Source organism: Triplophysa rosa, linkage group LG6 (assembly GCF_024868665.1).
Source record: "Triplophysa rosa linkage group LG6, Trosa_1v2, whole genome shotgun sequence".
NCBI classification, from domain to species: domain Eukaryota; kingdom Metazoa; phylum Chordata; class Actinopteri; order Cypriniformes; family Nemacheilidae; genus Triplophysa; species Triplophysa rosa.
The window spans coordinates 24053704-24076110 of NC_079895.1; the positions used below are offsets into that span (position 1 = coordinate 24053704).

General features: G+C 35.7%; 1 protein-coding gene across 2 annotated transcripts; it reads left to right on the plus strand.

Moving 5' to 3' along the window:
• The first annotated feature begins 833 nt into the window (after nt 1-833).
• On the plus strand, nt 834-22313 carry ankrd10b (ankyrin repeat domain 10b). Of its 2 annotated transcripts, none has more exons than XM_057336942.1 (6): nt 834-1279; nt 5006-5158; nt 6310-6401; nt 18833-19083; nt 19471-19569; nt 21629-22313. In XM_057336942.1, the coding sequence occupies exons 1-6, from the start codon at nt 1088-1090 to the stop codon at nt 21928-21930; spliced, it is 1089 nt and encodes a 362-aa protein (XP_057192925.1). In that variant the 5' UTR covers nt 834-1087; the 3' UTR covers nt 21931-22313. The 2 variants fall into 2 exon arrangements, with proteins under 2 accessions (XP_057192925.1, XP_057192926.1); XM_057336943.1 differs by having other exon boundaries at nt 835-1279; nt 21632-22313.
• Nucleotides 22314-22407: the final 94 nt, after the last annotated feature.

Here is a 22407-nt window from a genome sequence, read left to right on the forward strand (position 1 = left end):
GTTTGCACTTGCTAAGTGTCCCATCGGGTTAGAAATACTTACATGCTCACTTGGGATCTTCACGGCCACTAGAACACTTGGGCCAAAAACAGGAAATACGTCATGAAAGTAGTCAAGTTGTCAAGTGCAAAGACCGCAAGGTGGGGGTATTTGGACGCAGCCAAACTCACCCACGAACATACAGATTGTAATGCGTCAGCGATTGTCTAAATCGTTGTTATATAAGTGTCTTAGAGCAACACGCGCAAATGACCATTAGGTGTCACCGTGGAGACGGGTGTCGGATAGTTTCGAAGCCTCGACACGATACGGCACATTTGATTCAACTGTTTCATTGTTTCACGAAGCCTGCGCTCTGCCCGTCACTAGTACTTACAACAGCTACCAAACGTGTACTTTTCTGTCCTTCCAATCACACAATAACCCAAATTCTCTAATATTCACATCTGGTTTTAAGGCACGTAGTGGACATGCGCTACTCCAGTCCGATTCGTCACAGAAATCTGATTGGTGCACACTGCTTACTTGCCTCCAGAGCAAAGAGACTCCATTTCTGGTTTTGAGGCACGGGTTAATGTTGTATTGAGCATGCGCGATTCCGGTCCGATCATCACAGAAATCTGTTTCTGGTCATGAGGCTATTTGCATGACTTCAGAGCAAGGATACTCCATTTCTTGTTTTGAGGCACTGGTTGATAGTGTATTGGGCATGCGCGACTCCAATCCGAGTCGTCACAGAAATCCGCTTCTGGTCTTTTGGCTTGTTGTGGGACTTCAGAGCGGAGCCACAAAAAGTCCATTTCTGGTTTGCAAAGCACAGGCTTATGTTGTATTGGGCATGCGTAACTCCAGGGGAATCCAGTTCTGTTTTTCAGAAATCCTCAAATGAAGTTTTTTACCTTGCGCCAGCGCGCAAGTTGTGTGTATGTGAGCACGGCACGCCGTACGTCTCGCCGCCTTTTTTTTTTGGATGCGCTTTGTTCGCTGAGGACGTGTTTAATAAGATCGTACCTCGTCAAGTCCACTGGTTTTCGTGTCGATTCTTATTTCCACACATTTATAAAGCGGATATTTCTGTCTTGCACCAATGTCGGTGGGGCTGGAGTCTGGATTTTCTAGCGAAGAGGTGCTCAACATTCGCTTTCCTCTTCATCGCGCGTGCAGAGATGGAGATGTGGGCGCGCTGTGCTCACTCCTCCAGTGTAGCACAGATCAGCTTTCCGTCGAAGACTCTTTCTACGGTTGGACCCCTTTACATTGGGCTGCACACTTTGGAAAGGTAGTCATGCAATATATTAGTTGTTATTGTCTAATGGGTATGAATAAGTGCACTGGACGTCATAAGACAAACAATGCTTTATTCATTTAACGAGCGGCATTGCAGCGCAACATCGGCCAGACGTCAACGCGTAACGTTACAATGTGCACAGAGACTAAATTTGCACTACACATAATATATAAATGTATGTATTGGGCTATTCATGTATAATCTACTCAATCCATTTCGTATGTGTTTACATTTGTTTATAAAGTCGCCGTTTTGGGCAAGATCAAAGGTAAAGTTATTCTTGGATTACACTTTAATTGGGTGCAATCCGCAATGTGCAGCACCATATCATCAGATTAGCGCAAATGTCACATCCGTAATCTGCTTTAAACTAACAATTTAACGTTAGTTAAAAACGCACACATAAAGTAACGTTAAGTGAATTGCAGACAGACTGCCTTTATCGTTTTTTTCCATTTGGTTTGTCATCCACATCTACAGTGTCTGGTTTTAACATACTTAGTTTATGCAACCTGCGCCAGCAATGTAAAAAGCAAAAACGTGGTCAGAAAATAATCAAAACGGCTATTTACCGCCGAATTTAATCATTTTAATGAAAGTTTAGAAATCAATTCATCGATCGGTTTTCTACATAACTTCGACATAATACGTCTAAATAAAATACACGAACTTCGTTATAGAGTGTAGTATTAGGGAACTGATGTGTGTGAGTGCCTCAAATAATGATGTTGGACTCGTAAAACGACTATCATTTGTGTAGTTGCCGTGTTCTTGGTTTTCTTGAGCTTACCAAACTAGACGAATTGCAAGATATGTGCAGGAGTAACGTTAAGTAAGCTGATATAGCAAGCAACCTGGTTTTAATTGTTAGATATTTTCTGCAACACATACTGTAACATAAACATCGCCGTGACATATGGTATTAGTGTTTTGTTTATTGATTTTCTTTCAGGTTGCGTATGCTGAAAGAGAAATCTGTGCTGTAATGGTTTCAGATCAATTTCAGTTAAATCATAAGAAGGGAGGGCAGAATCTCAGATGACTCATAAAAATAGTTATGAGGAAGCTATAAATCTTTCTCTACTTTTGTCTTGTGCCGCTCCCACTTTCTCGTTTGTGGGCTTTATCTGGGTGTGTATAACATTTTTAGAGCACAGGAGTGTCTGGACGAGTCTTTTCGGGCGGGTAGATGAAAAACAGGAAGATGCAGGGTGAAATTTGAGATTTTGTAGGAACAAGAGTCAGAGAATGCTGAAGCAAAATGGCCTTGTCTGAAAATGTATAAAATGGTTTACAGATATGTGTCACGTGCGGATGTTTCTTTCCCTGGAACATGAAGGATACTTTTATTCTTAATATTTCCCATTTTGAGTTATGACCAGATCTTTTTACCCAAGCAGGCCTATAATACATTTGCGAAACAATTGAACCATTATATAATTAAATATTTGGAATTAATACTGTATGTTGCCTGCAAAATGTTTTTATTTAGTTTTTCAAAATGGGCATTAATGATAAAAGGTACATTATAGCTTCAGAATGGTGTAGTTATGACATCTACCAGTAGGGGCGTACTGGCTAGCCAGCCAGACCTTGACCTTCTTGGCTTCAGCTAAGAATGCCTGTTTGGTTTTTGTAGATACATTCTTGTCAGTCTTGTTAGTGGATTTAAGTAAATCATGTAAAATGAATCTTTATTTAATATTGTCTTGGGCTCTCACAAATGTTGAAATTTGACAGACAATTAATTGTCTAATACATAATTGGGATTATGGCAATTAATTGCATTGCATAGGGCTTTAATCATTATGATTTATTACAAGTGACCGCAACGGAAAAGAGGTCTGCTTTATAGCGATATATATACATTGATCATACATAAAAGCATTGATCAATGCATGACAAAAAGCTACTTTGTGAATAAAAGCTTAAATTAAATGGGTTTATTTATCATATGAAGCAATTGTTGGAAATCTGCTCTGGTGTTATTTCTTTCTTACACACTTAACAACATAACACTTGACAATGGGAATCGTTTGAATTTTGACCCCATCCGCTTGCAGCCCATTTTTTGAGACCGCGCGAACGTGCGCGTACAACAGAGCATGCGCAAAAAGTGCACAGTGGATCTACATATTTGGCATCTTAACAGGAAGTTAAAAATTAAATAGTTTGGTATGTGTATTCAATAATTGCTTTTGTATTGTTAATAATTTTCATGAAATTGTTATAAAATGAGAATTAATAAATGGCTACAACTAGGGCTGTCACGATTATGAAATTTGATTGACGATTAATTGTCTAATAAATCATTGCGATTATGACGATTAATTGTCTGTTTTAGGGCTTTGACGATTAATTATCTGTTTTTGAGCTTTGACGTTTAATTCTCATACATTTTTGATTCAGCGATTGAAATGACCATATTGTTCTGAATACAAGACTGTTTTTTTCTTGGAAATACATCGGAAAAAATTGGGTCATCATATATTTAAGGTTTAGGCTTTTACCTGTCAATAATACAACCACCAAATACTTGTAAATTAAGTAAATTGATCAGGTGTGAATTGAAGCCACCATTAAAATACTATCAGTAATAGAAAAGCTTCTAGTCTGTACAATACAATTTTACTTGTATGTTAATGAAATTTTGGTAGACTGGTTTTCACACTGAGATTTGCTTAAATAATATTAAATTGTACTGCAGGTAATTTGTATATGTTTTAGTTTTTTTTAAGTGATTGTGTTGTGGTGGTACATTTTACACAAGTATTACCATGCTTTAGTAACAATATATACACTTAATTATGCAATATGCATATGCACTACAGCTCCCCCTAGTGTCTTCTATAGAGATGTGCAATAATTGCGATGATCTGAAACCATCGCGATGAGGTCAAACAATCGCGATGAGACGATTATTTAATAATCGTGACAGCCCTAGCTACAACAGTATAACTCAAAGCACAAGTTATTATAAATTACAATATGATGTACTACTCTCTAAAATGTAATTTAAATAATTTAGTTGTTTAGCTTTTTTTAACACATAGCTAAGGCAAGGTAATACACTAATCATTAGGTAAGACAGGTCATAGTCTGTTGGTAACTGCATGTAGGTGACTGCATGTTAAAAGTGATCAATCAAATGGGTGGAGACATTTGCCATTGTCCCAGCTCCAAAGTCTCAAAAAGGTCAACTCGATGACCGAGTAAGTGTTGACAGTTGCAAGGGCATAGAGAGTCTTCATTAATGTTTTTTAAAAATAATTTTGCAGGCTTAATATAACACGTTGTCTCAACTAAGTCCAACCAAGAATATTAGTTCAACTGAGATATTTTTGCCCTTCCAACGTTTATTAATTGGCGTTTTTACAGTGTAGCCTTTCGATTCCGATTCCAAATTGGAATTGATTTTCGATTCCATACCCTACTTGACATACTAAAGAAGCCTAAATATAACCATTAAAATCCATATTAAATGCATATTTGCATTAAATCCATCATATAAATATGAATCCATATGAATTTTGAATATGAATTAAATCCATATTTGAATATGATTGAGAAATGTCATCACAAAACAGTAAATGCAGAACAGTGACTTTGGATGTGGGGATGCTGGCCCCTAAATATTTATATTTGCTTCAACCTTTGAAAACCCCACATTGTTGTAATTAAACTTCTTTTCATTGTTGCCTCTCTTCTGTCACCCAGCTGGACTGTGTTATGCGTCTAATGCAGGTGGGATGTGGTGTGAACTCAATGACTTCTCGCTTCGCCCAGACGCCCGCTCATATCGCTGCCTTCGGGGGTCATCCTCAGTGCTTGCTTTGGCTACTGCAAGCTGGAGCTGATATCAACAGACAGGTAAGTGCCATTAAATATTTAAAATATGGAATATCTTACTTTTCAAATAACAAATAAATTAAAGTTGTTTTTAAACATTATGATGGATTACACAAAGTGGCAACCGTAATAAAAAGTTTCCCCAAAAAAGTTTTGTTTTAGACTGTACTGTCCTTTGCTGTACTTGTTTTTGATGACAAATCAGACCACAACTGAGTTAATTCTGAGGCCAAGGACACTGTACGATTAACCCATTGTCTATTATACCGTATCAGTATTGTGGCTTTTCTCGTGTGTAGGATTTGGAATTCCCCATCAGCGTCTGAGCCTTTTTTAATTTTTTTAGATTCTCCGCCCCTGCCATTCATTGGTGTTTTACTGCAGAGCAATTAGATCAGTAGGCCATTGTTACATAACCAGTGGTGTGTTGCTGTTCTCCAAATATAGGCCTGTTTCAGATCCCCTTAGCTCAGGCAAATGGACATTAATCATTTAAGGACATGGCCGCCCCCTCGACTGATCTCTTATACACAGTCTTGTCTTTTACTGCTTGGATTAATCCTGCTAGAGAGAAAAGCTACTGGGCGTAAAAGACTGACCTACATTCTTCTCCAGTGACTCAAAATTGTGTTTCAAGGGCTGGGTGATGCTCACTGGATCGTTTATAGGCCGTCTCTGTAGTTTTCTGTCAGGGTGAGAAGTTCAAGCCTCCTGTTAGGAGTGCCTGTGCTGCACTCACTGGCTGATCCACAAGCTCTAAATAAATGATGATGCTGGGAAGTGACCGAGAATTTGCACTTTCACAACCTTTAATCTACAGAGTGGTTCGCAGGCATTGGTGGAAAAAAGTATGATCCAATAGGATGTGCTCACAATTTTGGTTGAACTAGTGAAGAATGAATGTTACGTTATTGTTCGCAATATTATGCCTGCTACAATTATTACATAGTCAGCTATAAGATACCTATCATCTTTTGAAAAACATGATACTGGTTTTTCACTTGTATCTCTCTTTAAGCCCTTAAAATGTGTTATTTAAGCATATTCTTGTTTCAGAGATTCTCATGTCTCCCTATTCAAGTGGGCAGATGGATTAACATGCCTGTGGGGGAATAGTGAAAAAAACATGTTATTGGCTTGCTTACATTAACTTTTTGGTCTCTGTTTTGTAGGACTATGTGGGAGAAACCCCCTTCCACAAAGCGGCTCGTGCTGGTAGCATTGAATGCATTAACACCCTTCTGGTCCAGGGAGCCAAGGCAGAGTAAGTCTTATCTAACTGTTGCTCAGAAGTCGTTCAGAGTAACTGTATCTCTCTCTCTGTCCTCTTCATTTATGCAATTTCCCCACTAGTGTTTTATTTAGGAAGGGCTCCATCAACACTGAAGAGTTTCATTGTTTTTCTTAAACATTTGGAACTGTTACTTTTGCACCACTGTGAAGCAAGCCACTTTTTTTTCGATCATCTTGAAGAGAATCACTGAGCCATCACTATAAAGAGAAATTAGCCACATACTACATGTACTATTGCAAAGCATCTTTACCAAAATATTTTAGCGCATCTCGCTCATTAATCTCACATTTCAGGGCTCCAGACTGCACCTAAATATTAGATAAAAATTAATTTGCAAGTGATATTTTTGCAAAGATTGCCACTACCAACAATAGAAATTCACACAAACTTGCTGTAAATTGTGTTAATCTGTGCTCTTTTAGCAGTTGTGTTTCATTAATTTAGAGCACCAGAACACAGATGGGTAAAGATAACCATGTCAAAATGAAAAATACCAGATGAACACCTCATGGCTAAGATTAATCATGATGCACAACAAATCTTTTGTGACTTGTTGTAAGCAGACAGAGAAATATGACAATAGTCAAGAATAAAAATTCAATCACGTAAACGAGTGCTCACGAAATTACACCATTAGCGCATGCATTGTCTTGTGCATATGCAAATGACGATAAAAAACATTCAGCAGCCTATATTTGAAGAGCTTTCACTAAGTTGACCTCTCTTAATTATTTTTTGTCTGGAGCCCTGATTTTCTGTTTAACCTGTACATTAGGATTTTTTGTGAAGTTTAGCGAGTTGGTTTTGCTTAAGTTTTCAACTTCTAGATTAATGCTGTAATTCATGATGCATTTTGTGTCTCCTTAATTTAGAACCAATTCAAGTCATCAGCTCATTAGAACTGAGCTTAATATGTTAATGTGCAGTGTTATGTGTTTTCAGAACCATCAGAGTTGAGAACCGTCAGTGATTTTTACGCTAAATTGCAGTAGTTACTCACCTTCATGCCATCCCAGATGTATATCCCTTTCTTCAAATAATAATAAAAAAGAATAACATGTTCAGAATTTTAATATGCGTCTCAAAATGGCGACGCTTCAAAAAGCACATACATCCATCATTAAAATAATTCAAATAACACTTTTTGAGCTTAATTTACGTAATTAAAATGTAAACAAACAGATCCAAGCACTGCATGCAAATATGGCGGCTCATTGATACTTTTAAAACTCGTTGGTTTTTGTGTGTTTTTTTTTACGAAACGCATGCAAGACATGCGATTTTAATTTTGCTTCAGCAATTTAAGTACTGTGTAAGACTGTAACATGCCAGTATTTTAATTGTTGGTGTTCAGCTGAAGGAAGGAGGCTATATATCGAGGATGGCATGAGTAAATTTGATTTTGAAAGTGAACTACTCGTGACATACTCGGTCCATTTTAAAATGTTTTGATGGAGCTCTTCTTCAACCAGATTTGGTAATACTGGCTAAGTTTGGCTAAATGTCTAATGTATTCTGAATACCGTAATTTGATGATTTCTATCATGTCTTCTATAATTCCCTGTGAAGTGCAGAGGTAATATCCTTTTTGTTTCCTTCACATTTTGTTTTTAAATGTTTTTATTACAAGGTTGCCAAGTTTTGCACATTTCTTCACAGCTCAAAAGTAACTAATGCTTTAAATATTTGGGGGCCGAGGGGCATTTCTCTTGTTATGATGTGTAGAAATGGAGCACGGGACCATTTTAAACCTCATGGTGTTAGGAACAGTTCAGAATGTTTCTGCAAATGGTCAGACTGCTCACTATCATTATCTGATGTTTAGTAAACAGGAAATGAAGAGTGCAATTTATGATTGTTTGGTGAAGAATTGTTTGATTAGTTGTTGGTGATAAATTATTGTTAATTTAATTTTTACATGTACATGTACATTTTTATAGCAGTTCAAAAAGAGGACCACTTACAGTATACTGCTCCAATTCATACCTAGAAACATTTGGATATATGATTTTAAATTTTAATTTGCGATTGTGATTAATTATAATAATAATTTGGGATATTTAAACAATCTACGTTCCTAAAAGTAATATTGCCTCTTTTATTTCACTTCTAGTTCAAAGATGTTTTCTATTTTTAATTCTATGTGTGGGAACCGCACAGTTGGAATGTGGAATTTTGTAAACATGGGAACAACTGGAAAAATAGTAACCCCATATCTCTGGAGATATGGGTATGTAGAGCCACAGTATGCTTATCAAGCATTTCATTTTGCTTAGTTTGTTCTTGCTTTGTTATTCTTGTACAACGTTTGTTTTAGAATTTGCTGCTGACCATTTTGCAAAAGTATTCTGACGAAACTGATAATTGTTCTTGTCTGAACATCTCCAGAGTGTCAATTGAAGGCACCCATCAAAAGATTTGGTTCTGGGTAATAACAGCCAGCATAATATGGAGTGTTTTGGCATGTCTTAAATGCCATTTGAATAAATTGTCCAGCACATCCCATTTAGTGATAATGTGCTCACACACACACACACACACACACACAGGAGTGCTTTTGTTGCTCATTCTGGAGAAATGCTCCACTTCACATCTCTTGACAATGTGAAATGCCACTTTGGATAGAGAGTCTTTGCAGGCATACTTTAATTATGTTGGACATAATAAATGGAAGTGATGTTCTTTAGAGGCATATACATGAAAATTCTTTACATTAGTTACTGAACTGCCACTAAATACCTTTTGGCTCAATTGATTTAATTATAGTGGAAAACGTTTAAATGTATTAGCTATTTAAAGTGTTGAATAGTTAAATATGCAGTATAGGTTACATCAATCGTTTTTCCCCCAAAATGTAGTTGGCTGCAGTTAAATGTTCCTAATGAGAAGTTGTGATGTCCTCTACGGAACATCAACTAAGCTGGTGCGCTTGGATATTTTTATTGCATGCTTTTGGTCTAAAAATAAAAAAATATATCAGATTTTATATATTTACTTAATTGAATGCCACATGGTTATGTTAAACCTCCGTATAAGAACAACATTAACATTCATTCATGTAATTTATTATATATTTTTTTTACATAATTAGTATTAAATAAATATTCACTCAAATTAAAATATGCTTTACTATCATGACTGGTTGTATTCTTTGCTATTTAAGTTAGCAGGTAAACTGAAATGTAGCTTTTTTTATGAAGTAAATATTAAAGCATCTTGGCTGAATTGTGGAACGTGCACTGTAAAAAAACTAAATAAAAACGTAAACTTAAGTTAAACAGCTTCATTAAATTTCACCAATTTCAGCTGCCTTAAAATTTTAAGTTAAATCAAATTAGCTTTGAGTCAATTAAACTTAAAAAAAAAATTGAGTTAGATCAGTTCAATTTAACTTAAGTCAGTTCAATATAATTAAGTTCAATTGACTCATAAAGCTAACTTGATTTCACTTAAAAATTTAAGGCAGCTGAAATTGGTGTTTTTTTTTTGTCTACAGTGTGCTTACTCTCAGTTTATTACTGAGAGACATACACATAAAACTTAAATTTGTGTTTGGTACCTTCAAAAATGAATAAATTAATAGATTTTACATTCTATTTTAAATATGGCCATTCAATTTGTGTAAGATCTTCATTTTAACTAGTCTCTAAATTTGAAAGAGATTTAAAATTGTAAGGCTCACTGTCACATTTATTGCACATCACACACCTGAATAGATTTAGGTGTATATATGGCACAATGTGAAGAAAACACCATTAACTAGAACCACATTCATTAACTAAAAAGATATTATGCATGAGTTATACATGGTAAACCTTATTTTTATATACGTAACATCTATGAATAACATGTGGCATTCATAATTGCGAAAGAGAAACATATTGGCTTTGGGGGTGTAAGGGTCATGTATATTGGTGCATGTGGGTTTTATTGTCCAATTGAAAATGCTTTTGAGACTAAGATGAAATGTGCATCTAGCAACCAGACAAACAGGATGTTTATTTTTTATTATGGCAGCATGCTCAATCTTTTAAAAGTGTCACTGTAGCTTCAGGCAGTATTTAAGCAGAAAGAGTATTTCCCAGTGACAGCTGTAGTGTTTACCCCATTCAAAGCAGAACAGAAGGTTTTAAATAAAAGGATTTTATATGTAGGGCTTAGATAGGAGATTACGGAGAGAGGGCTTTGGGTTTTTTGAACATTCATCTTTAATGCAAATAAAAGAAAGTGATTATCATTTTGTCTAACAAAAAATTGAAACCAAGCGTTTAATGTTCGCAAAACAGCATTTTCTAATTTCTCAAATTCAAAACATTTGCAGTAGCTTTACATTTACACAAGTAACATATAAACATATCAGAAATACCTGGTTCCCCATATTGTCAGCATACCGTAGAGTAGGAGTTATTCTAGAAATATCACATTTGTATTAATGCGAGTGCTAAACTGGATATTTTATCTCCTCCAGAATTATCTTAAGCTCCAGAAGTTTCTACGTAATTTCCTCAGTCACACGTACAACTGTTACTTTTTCTTTTTTAAGAAGCCATGTCTACCAGTCTCTTTACACTTGATGGAACACTATTTCGTTCTAATATCTTTGTTTATGAAGAATACCACATCAAGATCTCTTACTTCCAGATATGAATTACTTTTTACACTGGGCAAGTTTGCTGCAGTCCGATTCTAAGTGTGATTGTTTTACAGTACACTCGCCCTTTTTTTGGTGTTAACATGAACAGAAGAGTTAACAACAACTTTGTATAGGTGTTCTGCCTGACATAATTCATCAGATGTCCAGTGGAAGGCAGCTTTCTGCTGTTTCTGGCTTTCGTTATCAGATTAAATGGCTATCCAGGTTATTTAACTTCCTGAACGATTGCGGACCCAAGTTGCTCTCACATTCACAAGAAACGTGCTGTTGTTTCAGTGCAACCAAACTCTGACCACCTCCTACGGATACCCTTAGATCTGTTGGACTGAATCCGAAATAACATGACTGGCATACAGAGGAATATTGCTTCAAGTCACCTTGGTTGCAGTGTGGCTGTAACCTGTTGGAGTCGGGAAGAAATGCAGTATTTGGATTTTGATTAAGGCCCTCCGTTATTCAGACTGCAGTTTTAAATGACCTGCTGTCACATCTCAAGTTCATGAAAAGGATACCCCTCTGTTCCCACTTACCCTGGATTGTCAAACTGGACAATGTCCTTGAAATCAGCTACAATTCTACAAAGTTATGACATCTTGTTTGTTAGTTGTTTTGTCTTCATAATAGACAGAATCTCCAGACTGACCATGTTCACTCACTTTATTGTTCCTAGCTGTTGTTCATGGCTTATTAAAGCAACAGTTTGTAGTTTTTCCACCTTAAAATAATGTCTCTTATCTGAACAACTCTTAACTGGACAATTTCTACTCCCGCTGCTACCTGAGCAGCCTCAGAGCAGCTACAACCACACTCTGTAAGTTCTGTGTTTGGGTCGGTACACACAGCCCCGCCCATCCCTGGCCTGCGGAAGAATGCGACATGGTGTCCAAACGACGTTTTTGCTTTCGCCGGTTCCATCAACTTGGTTAACAAATTCATCTGTTTTGTGCTGACCACGGGGAAGCTTATACAGCAACATTATTTACGACACTGGTAACAGACAATTGCACTTTTCAACCACATGGGGGAACCGTGAGCAAAAGTTCTAAAGTGTTGCTTTAAGGACTTCCTTGCATTCCTAATCATTCTGCAGTGGATGGGTACAGCCATTAAAATCTGGACTGAATATTGAGACACATTTAATTCTCCAACATTTCTGTTTTCTTAAAAAATGTGATATGTATCTATTTTTGGCCATTTTCTTGCTTTATTCCTTTGTTTTTCTTCCACACTTGCCTGTTGTAAAATCTTTGAGAATTTAACAAAGCTCATGGGGCTCATTTCTTCAGCTTTTTCAACTGTTCATATTTATTTTGTTTCATATAAAATGGAGACATTGGAGATAAAATATCCAGTCGAAATGTCCAACTTTACTCCTTCAAATCCAGTTTATCAGCACCAAAAGTGAAAAAAGTTACACGCGACACGCTTATGTGGGTTATGCAGGTCTAGTGTGGGTCATAATTGATTTTACCCCCAAAACATGCCGATGAAGGACAGAAAATAAATAGACAAAGATTTTCATATCTAGACCTTAATCATTTTCTTTTCCAAAGCCCTCAATCCCAAGGTTTGTCAGGAGAATGTGGGGTCCAGGTAATACAACAACATAGGAAATCAGAGTAAAATGCTAGGCTTGAATATCAATAGGGTTTGCATTTACTAGACCTGTATTTTGTTTTAATACCTAACATGTCTTTATCTTTTACCCTGCGACATTTTTGTATAGAGAGAAACTGTCTGTATTTACAATGTCGCCTGCAGATTTTACCCATATATGATACTATGATAAAACATGTTATGAATCATCTGTCACCTTTGACCTTATGAAAGTGACATGATGACAGAACAAATGAAGATGCATTTTGTTAACTGTTACCGCAAAATTCTAGAGAACATCTCAATGTTTTGCAGCTATTGAATTCGAAATGACTTGACTTTTTCAAGTAATCCTAGAAAAGGGGGAGAGCATTCCAAATAGACACTGCTGACTCACTCCAAGTTCCCTCAACGAAACTGCACTGTTGTGGCATTAGGAGTGTTCTCACTATCGCTCCCTTCAGTATCAACACACTGGCAAACTGTTGAGGTATTTCATGCGGTGATTGGTTTTACTGATAGGACATTTTGTACCTACTGTAGAAGTTTCAAAAGACACAGCTTTTGATTTTAGATCTAGTTTTTTTAACCTGCATGCTTTGCTTAATTATGCCCTTAAATCAATGCAGTTGTTGTATCTTTTTTTAATTTCTATGTACTTTATTTTTTCTGTAGTCTAACCCTAGGACGTATATGTAGGACAGGTCTAATCAGTCCCTTCTCAGTCTCGACACAAGTAAGCGTGGTCTGAGAACTGGCACTCAGGAAGTTATGAGTTGGGGCTCAACAAATGGAAGAAAATGTGTGATGTCAGAATAGAGAGTAGCAAAGCAAATCAGGAGTGAAGAGAAAAATGAATGCCTCTTTGTCTTATGGAAACAATTTGTCATTCAGTAGCAAATTGCTGCCGTTTTTTATGGTGTGTTTAACACTGAAATGACCAGACATCAGTTGCAAACCTGGCAGGTCTCAAATTCACCTTCTATTACGCCATATCTATAATAAACGACGATACAAATAATATTACTTTGACATTCCAGCTTTCAATCTGTTTTCTAAAAACTGGTCAGAATAGTTGGAAGATTTGCAACACCACAAGTGTAAATTACCTGCAAACATTAATCTGCTAACCAGGCTCTCGTTTTCCTAATATAATGAATGCATTTATACTTCAAATTCAGATCGAATAACCATTTGTTTTTAAGGTAAATTTAATAATTAATGCTCAGGGTTGTTACATTATCTAAATTTTATTGGTAAATTTCTACTAATTTTGATATGCAATATATATCACGATTCACGCTAATCATACGTGTTTTATGCACAGCTCTTCCGTGAAGACACTCGTCAAACATCATCACTATAAATATACTTTATTATCATAAAAATACCTGAAAAGGTTTGAAGAACAGCCATAGAATATGACCATTGGCATTTCCTGGAACTAATCGTTCTTCTTCTGTTTCCCATATTCGGAGTGTCTGCACAAGAGCGCCCTCTGGCTTTCAGATGTGGCGGCATTTAACCGTAATTCGTTGAGAAACTGAGAGCATAAGAATCGCAGGATATATCGCCCAGCCCTAATATATAATAATTTTTAAGTATGAGCAAGCTGGCAAAATACATGCTTTACATTACAAAATTAAGCTAATGGTATGAAAGTAAATGAAAAGCCCACAAACAGACAGCTACAGCAGCAACACATCTTGTTAAATCTATTATTTATCTATTATATATGTATTAACATCTGCATTCGAAAGAAATGACAACCCCAAAATAATTTAGCAATGATTAACAAGAATGTAGTCTGTCCCTATGATGTCTTATTTTACATCTGGCAAGTTTAACATATCTAGGTATATAGACCCTTTCATCAGACGTGCACGCGCCTGACCCCCAGTTAACTTCCGGTTTGTGTTTGGCTAGTGTCTAATAATATAACTATAACTATTTATATTTTATTTAATTTGTATTATTTTTTTACTGTATAATAATTGTATTAAATAAGCGATTTGTTGAATTATGTTTCATGTTCATTTTATTAAATAAACAATTTGTTGAATGGGTCCTGTAGTTGGGTCGCATTTAAAATGAACCTCTAGCGGTTGAGCTTGGTATCGCAGTCTAAATTCAAAATATTGGAGAGACAAGTTTAGCCAAGAAACGGTTCTTCTCGGTTTCTTTTACTTGTTATCAGAAATAATATACAGGCATTATTATTTGTGAATGTGTACCGGACGTTCAGTTGGGGTCACAAAAGTGCGTATGCGTAGTAACGTTTGTTTATGTTGTTAAGATGAAACCGTTTAAATGCTTGTGCGATATTCTTATTTTTTTTATGTAAAATGATTTGAATAAACCAATTTTTTTTTTCTTCCTAAATTAAAATTCCAGCTTGTGTGGTGTTGTTAATTTCCCTGAATGTTACAGATGGAGATGCTGTAACAAATTCTAAATTTGGTAAATAAAGCAAAAGGAGTTCTTAGAAGCTAAAAAAGGATCAAATATAATTCGGTACAAACAGTTAATTTGATGATGTTTATTATATGTACTAATTATAAAAGGGTGCAACATTGTCCTTCCAAAGGCAAAATATACAAACATTATAATTTAAGAGTTAATGTAATACATCTGATAAATAATAATCCATGTAGATAAATATGATTGCCGCTTGTTTTTAATAAGTAATCTCAATAATAAATAGAAAATGGTCTTTTCCTATATTAAATGGTAATGTTTCGCCAACAGAATTTGCATGACATTTTAAAGTCAAATTATTGCTTAAGTCCATTTAAACTGAACATTTAAAGTGTATTTAAATGCATGTACTGAGGGAGATGCAAATGGATGGTTTTCTCAGGTATCATAGACAAATTTTTAATCAAAGATTAGAAATACTAAATACTGTTGCATAGCTCAAAGACTTATAATGGTCTATAATTCAAGGTGTCAGAAATCTGGGTAGCACTTTATTTTACAGTCCTGTTATACATGTATGTACTATATACTTAATTAGGGTTGAGTACTGAAACCCGGTATAAAACTAGCCCCGGGGCTTAATAAGAAAAAGACTGGAGCATCTAAAATCTCCAGCTTTTTCGGGTCTGCTTTCAGTACTGGAGAAGCACATGCAACCTGTGTCTGAATGGTTTTTAATGCTTGTGGTTGGCTCCGCTACGTGCTGTGCATCTTCCAAAACAGCGTGTCTCCTAAACTAAACAGATGAGCTGTTTAAACTTCAAATGTGCACCTCCTGTCTCTATTCGTTTGTTTTATTAGCGCCTGACTTCGCATTTAAAACAAACATAAATTCGGTCTAACTGGTTTGCTAAAATCTGTCCAGTAAATTTCAGTCCCACGTTTAAATATTTTTAAACTTTTGTTAGTTGCAATATAATGAACCAACCCGCTTTTAATACTGCTGATCCAAGCTTAAGAAATTGTATTTTACCTTGCAGAAATAAAGCATTGTTAATTTTATTTTTAATTTCTTTATTTTTATACAAAATATCCCAAAGAACCTATAAGAGTACTGTTAAAGTACTGGACCGATAAGCGGTATCGGTAAGAGTAGTAATACCGGTAAAATCTTAATTGTGTAACTGTTATTATTAGGTTTCAGCCCTAACTCTTAACCTTATTTTTGCAGGGTACATACGCTGTATGTCCATGTACTGGGAAATAAAGTGTGACTGAAATCTGATATACAGCAATTAAACATTGTGGACAATTTGGAAAAGGCTGGAATGTTGAAAAAAATACTGCAACTAGAGGAATTGACATTTTTTGTCTTGTCACTCCAGCAGCAAAAACTTGGAACCAAGCAAGCCTTTTTCTTTACATTTAATCATTTAAAAGTAATTCTTGTGGAGCAAAATGAAGACTGTGTTATGTACAAATATTTAAAGCCTATAAAAGCAGTAGATAAAAAGCACTACTGAATAATCTCTCAATTCCAATAAATTCTAGACCACAGTAATAATTCAGTAACGGACAAGAAATGGATTAAGTCAACTAATTACCGATCGTCCACATTGTTTGTTTCTGTACTTATTTCGGATTTTCTTTCACCTAAGAGGTTATTTAAAGATTGAGACCTGCCATGATTGCCACACACCATACCAACATGTTCACTATTATATAAATCTGTTTGATTTCAAAACTACCTGGAAGCATTCATGTATTTCTTCATATGTGGTTAGGAGTAAGTGGGGAGGGTCTGTTCAAATGAAACATGTTTTTTTCCACTGGAAATTGTATTTCATTTTTAGTTGTTTGACTTGAAAATGTGTTTTGTGTTGGAATGAATGTGTGTGGACTGATCTAGTAAGAGTATTTATTTATACATGTATGTGAATGTGTTTTTCTTCCAATGAATCCAGGAATGAACAAACCTCTTTTAAAGCAACAAGCAAACCCCTGATGTCACTTAGTGGTAGTGCAATAATAGAATTTGCTTTGTGTTCTTTTAAGTTTACATATTATACATAGATCGCATTTTCCCATTCAGATTAGCTTTCACTGTTAAAGAAACTCACCACAGCACAGACATTCAGGCTCGTGAAAATGAGGTGTAGGATTGGGGAGACTGCCAGCGTGTCCTGTCCTCTGTCCAATCAAAATGCCAAGCTATTGACATTTGGGCATTATGTCTTTGCTCACAATGAATTGCTTGTTTAGCAATTTATCCACACTACAGTCTTATTGTGGTCATTTAGCCACAACCTAACAAGTGCAGGGCTGTTCTTTTCCCGTAGCCAAAGCATACATTTTTAGTTATTTACTGTACTCTTTTGTTATTGTTATTGCATTGATGTACCTTCATTAAATTCTGTATATAATGTATATTGTGTTAGAACAATCTTAGGTTAAAACACATTGGTAAGAAAATAAAAAAGTTCAAGCTTTCAATAAAGCTGGCAGTTGCCCCAACACACCATCCTGCAAATTCAATAGAAAGAACTTAACACGAATAAGACATTTTAAGTAACTTCAGTAAAATACTTGAAACTGTGTTTGTTAACTTAATGCAACTAATGCATTTATATTGCATTACCAAGGGGTGACATTTCCGCATTCTCACTACATTCAGGATAGGATGTTAGGAGCTCCAGGGGTAAGTGTAAAATTTTTGTTCATTCATGTATTCCTTATGGTTTTCCACTGCAATAGAAAATGACTTGATTATGTTCATGCTAAATGCACACTCTCAATTCTTTTGTTTTCATGTCAAATTTCCAACAGGTATCTTACGCTTCCCTGCTGGCGGTTAACTCCTTTTCTGATCTAAAAGTTTTTCTTTTTGAAGAAAAAGAAGACGTTGCATTTTTCTATAACTTAAAGAGTCCAGCATTTCCTGGTGTTCTTGTTTCTTCCAAGTTTCCTTCTTTCAACAATGAAAATGAAGATTTACCCACCATTCAGGATATAAGTCTCTTTTCACTCCTTTTCATTTTATTGATCAGAAGATGGATTGACGCATTATTTTCCTTCCTTCAATCTTCCTCCCTTCAATAATAATAGAGCTACACCGTGCTATGAAGCACATGATGTTTCTTCAAGAAGACCTGTGTACTTCTCATTCCTCATGCTATCTATACAGCTATTGGCTCCACTGCCACCACTTTTTATGCTTGTGGGGTGTGTATTTAATCACCATCTACATTTATTTTCCTTTAAAACTGAACCCATCACAGGATAATAATCAAGTAATAGCGTTGTTTCTTATTTGGCCAAATACTTTCTACATTATTCTTAATCATTTGTTGAGCTCATCAGGGAATTCTTGGATAAGGGAAAACAAATCCTCCTCATTTCCCAAGTGAGTGTGGAGGAATTCTTAAACCATTCTTGTGAAATGAATTCCTTAATTTGATGTTTGACACTGGCTTTTGTACTTGTTCATCTTTGTTCATAAATCTTATTCTTGGTCTTGTGTGTGCACGCTTCTTGTCATTTTCTATTGCAGTTGATATGAAAAAATGTAAAATATTTTTCAAGAAATCTGTGTCAAAGTAAGAGAATTTAGATGAGGTATAAAAGGCAGAAAGGGTCTGTGTGTGTGGGTGTGTGTGTGTATCTGTATGTGTGTGATTTGCAAGCATTTGCATTAGAACAGCAATGGTAACACACAAATTTTATCATTGCACAGCATGAGGAACGCTAGTGGACTGACGGCAGCTGACCTAGCCCATGCCCAAGGCTTTAAGGAGTGTGCCCAACTGCTTTTCAATGCCCAGAACCAGCAACTCCATCAGCTAAATGGGCTCTCAACCAATGGCTCTGTGGGCTATGGGAACCACAAGCTAATCCAAGAGCGGGGCATCCTTAATGCGGTACCCAGTCGAAAGAGGTCTCTTGTTTCCATGGAGTCTAATAAAATAAAAAAAGCCAGAACAGCTGGTAAGTTGTAACTGCTAAATTTCCTAATCTTTAAAATACTTATATTTCAATGCAAGTCATATCCAATAAAATGTCAAATATAGCAACGTTTTGATTTGTTTGGGATTTTTTGTTACCTCGCCTATAGTTCCCAGTTAGTGCCTAGATGATCCTGATGTTATTGACAAGTCATTACAATTTAAGCAACATTTATCAATGTAAAATAGAATTTGTGTTCAGAACCAAGTTGCAATTTCAACTTCCTTTTTTGAGTACGTGTCTAGCTTTCAGTATTTTCAAATCATTTTAATTTTCTGTATCACGTCATGTTCATTTTGCATATCATTGGGCCTCGCAACAATATTATAATTTTAATTTTATTCTCTTAAACTGTTCTTGTCATTGCAGATCTAGGTTTTCAGGCAATGAATGGAGTTAATGGATCCAGTGGAGAAGACCAGATGGAGAACATGCATATAGAGATTGGTTCGGCGTTCAATACCACAGGTGGGAACGGATTCCTAAATGGATCCTTTCCTTTGGGGTCCAATGGCTACAAGAATTCAGAACAGGACCAGGTGGCCAGAATGGAGAGCTCATCTTCTTCTGCCCACAAAGAGCAGGAGATCTTCACCGTAGCCTCCATGCAGATACCATGCCGCTGCACTAATTCCTATGCCTATTTGTAGGGGATTGGCCTTTGCTTTATGTATGCTCTTTTAGTGACCGAGACGCAATATAATTCAGTTAACGTACATCGTATATATAAAATTATTCATTATAAAAGTTATTTCACACCATTCCGTCCATTTAGGTGGTGTGCATTTTGTTTTAAACAAAATTAGAGAATATGTTTTGCTCAGTTGAGTAATAAGTTGAGTTTTGTTTTGCACAATAACTTCCCTGAATTCCATGTTGTCATTTTTACTGTAGTTGCTCCCAAGAAAAAGAAAATTGTAGTTTCTTCTCGTTAAAATAGTGGCATTATGTTAGAAGGCAGTTTTTATGCCATGACGTCCGTACTTAATTATTTAAAAATTATTTTCCTTTTAGATCTTATTAAAATTTCACAGATTTTACTGTGAGTTGTATTCACAAATGTTTTGTAACATTTATAGATTTTGGTTAAGACTGTTGGTACTTTTGATATGTGACCCATTTTATTTTCCTGAGTAGTAACGAAAAATAAGAGTCCAGGTGGACGCACATAGTTTATTTTATGTTATGAAAAAGATCCACTTGCAAAAACTTTTAACATTTTCCATCTCTGTCTTTCGTCTTATTTCTCTTGTTATGCCAAAGCATATCTTAACATGAATGTATAAAGTACATCCATGGACCTTTCCTGTGCAGCTTTAGACATGTTATTCTTTTAAAAAAGTAGCAGGTGCTATTTATTCTTATTCCCTTAACGTTAGACCTTTTGATGTTAGGTTAGGTGATGGTTTTCTTTCTATGAGTGCAAAATCTGTTTAAGATGATTTTGTTAGATGTATTCTTTATTCAATTTTTTTTTTTTTTTTTTGAGGGGAGGGTCTTTTCAAGGTAATACTTTGTAGTTTCATACGTAGTGCAGACATTTGTTATATTACATATATTAAGCGATGTGAATATAAATTGACAGGCGTGTGTCTTTAATTATATTGTGGTTTAAATTTATATAAAAATTGTAATTTTGCTCCATCAAATAAATAAGTCAGTATAAAAACCTGAGATAAATGAGAACGGCAATACTTTTTGCACTGCATATTGAATAATGCATGATTACCTACTCTTTAGTATCTTGCATTTCAAGAGACATCTGATATAAGTGTTAATTTAAATTTTGTATATGTCTGAGATTTAAGTAAAAATATTCATATATTCATGTTCATGTAGAGTAGCAGGATGCTTGACACAATGTAACTACTATTCTCATTAAATGTTATGTCGATAAACAATCCACAATGACTCTTGAATGTGTACTTATTTGGTTGTAAGAAAGAACATATTGGCGAAATAGTAGCTATACTGGTATGTGGATTCTACTACATTTAATTTACATTTCGTTGCCTTGTCTCAATGTTAAATGTCGGTTAAATGGTTTATAGTTAATTTACTATAGGGCAGTGTGCTATTGTTCTGTTCTAACAAGGTAAGCAACGTGAATCAGAACTTATCTCAGGTTCTATGGTTCAGATGTGTTACGTAAACCAAACTGGAACAGCGATTTTCCAAACTTTGAGTTCTCAGTAAATGAACCTGATTTTGCCAAGTACCACATGTTTCTGGATCAACATCCATGTCAGCCCAGGACCAAATCAGATCTTGATGTGTTCCGCTTGGGTACACAATTCTTCTAAGCGTATCTCCCTGTAGTTTAAGAGATGGGTTAAGGTTGGGGTAGAAAAGTTCTTCGAAAGAACTGTTCGTTCCACGACTGACCAAAAATGTTGACATTTAACTTAAATGAAAAACGAAACCTGTAGGAAATTGTCGTGCAAAACAAAAAGCATTCATGTAAAGTGATTAACGCTCAAATATTGTCTTTGTGAATGGAATTTTAATTTTTTGTTCTCTTTGACAGCAGAACTCCCTTTAAATGGACATTTCCCTCATGAGCAGCACATGATGCATGAAAATGTGAATGGAAAGGCAACCATCCCATCAGAGGTTGGGAGTGGTGATCATATTGGAAAGAGGGGCAGTTCCTCACATCTGGATTACTTTGACCATGGGCTTCACTTTGGGCATCATAATGGGTTTGGAGATACAGCCGAGAACATGGAGGATGCCAGCAGTCGGATAGAGCATCTTAAGTCAGTCAGTGCCGAGAAGCAATATGACCACATCACCTTTAACACCATGCACCTCTTTCACGGGTGTTAAAATGTCCCGTCCAGAGTCATATGCCTTTACATCCATACAGAATGTGCTGCATTGCTTTCTCCGTGTCCATTGAAAGGGACACTGTATTATGGCATTTTTGTTTTCATTTCTATTTTTTGAGATAAAATTTGTTTCAAAAACGTTTATTTCAGAGGTAACATTTGTGTTAAAAAAAAAGTTTATTTCAAAGGTTATTCTCTAATTGGGGCCAAATTGAGATGATGTTAATATTGTGTTTCTGTTGTATAGAGAATCCCAGAGGGTGTTCATGTTTGAGTTATTTCTAAGAACCGTCTATGTATTATCGGTGCCTGAATATGTTGTTTGCCGTCATCTCTTGTGTAGTAATTAGAGCTGTGACAATAAAATGGTTGATGAATTAACACCTGTATGGCTCCAAAGCATCGACATAGTTTTGATTGACATTTACATTTGGATATTAGTATTTCTGAAAAACTACATCACACCTTTTTGAAC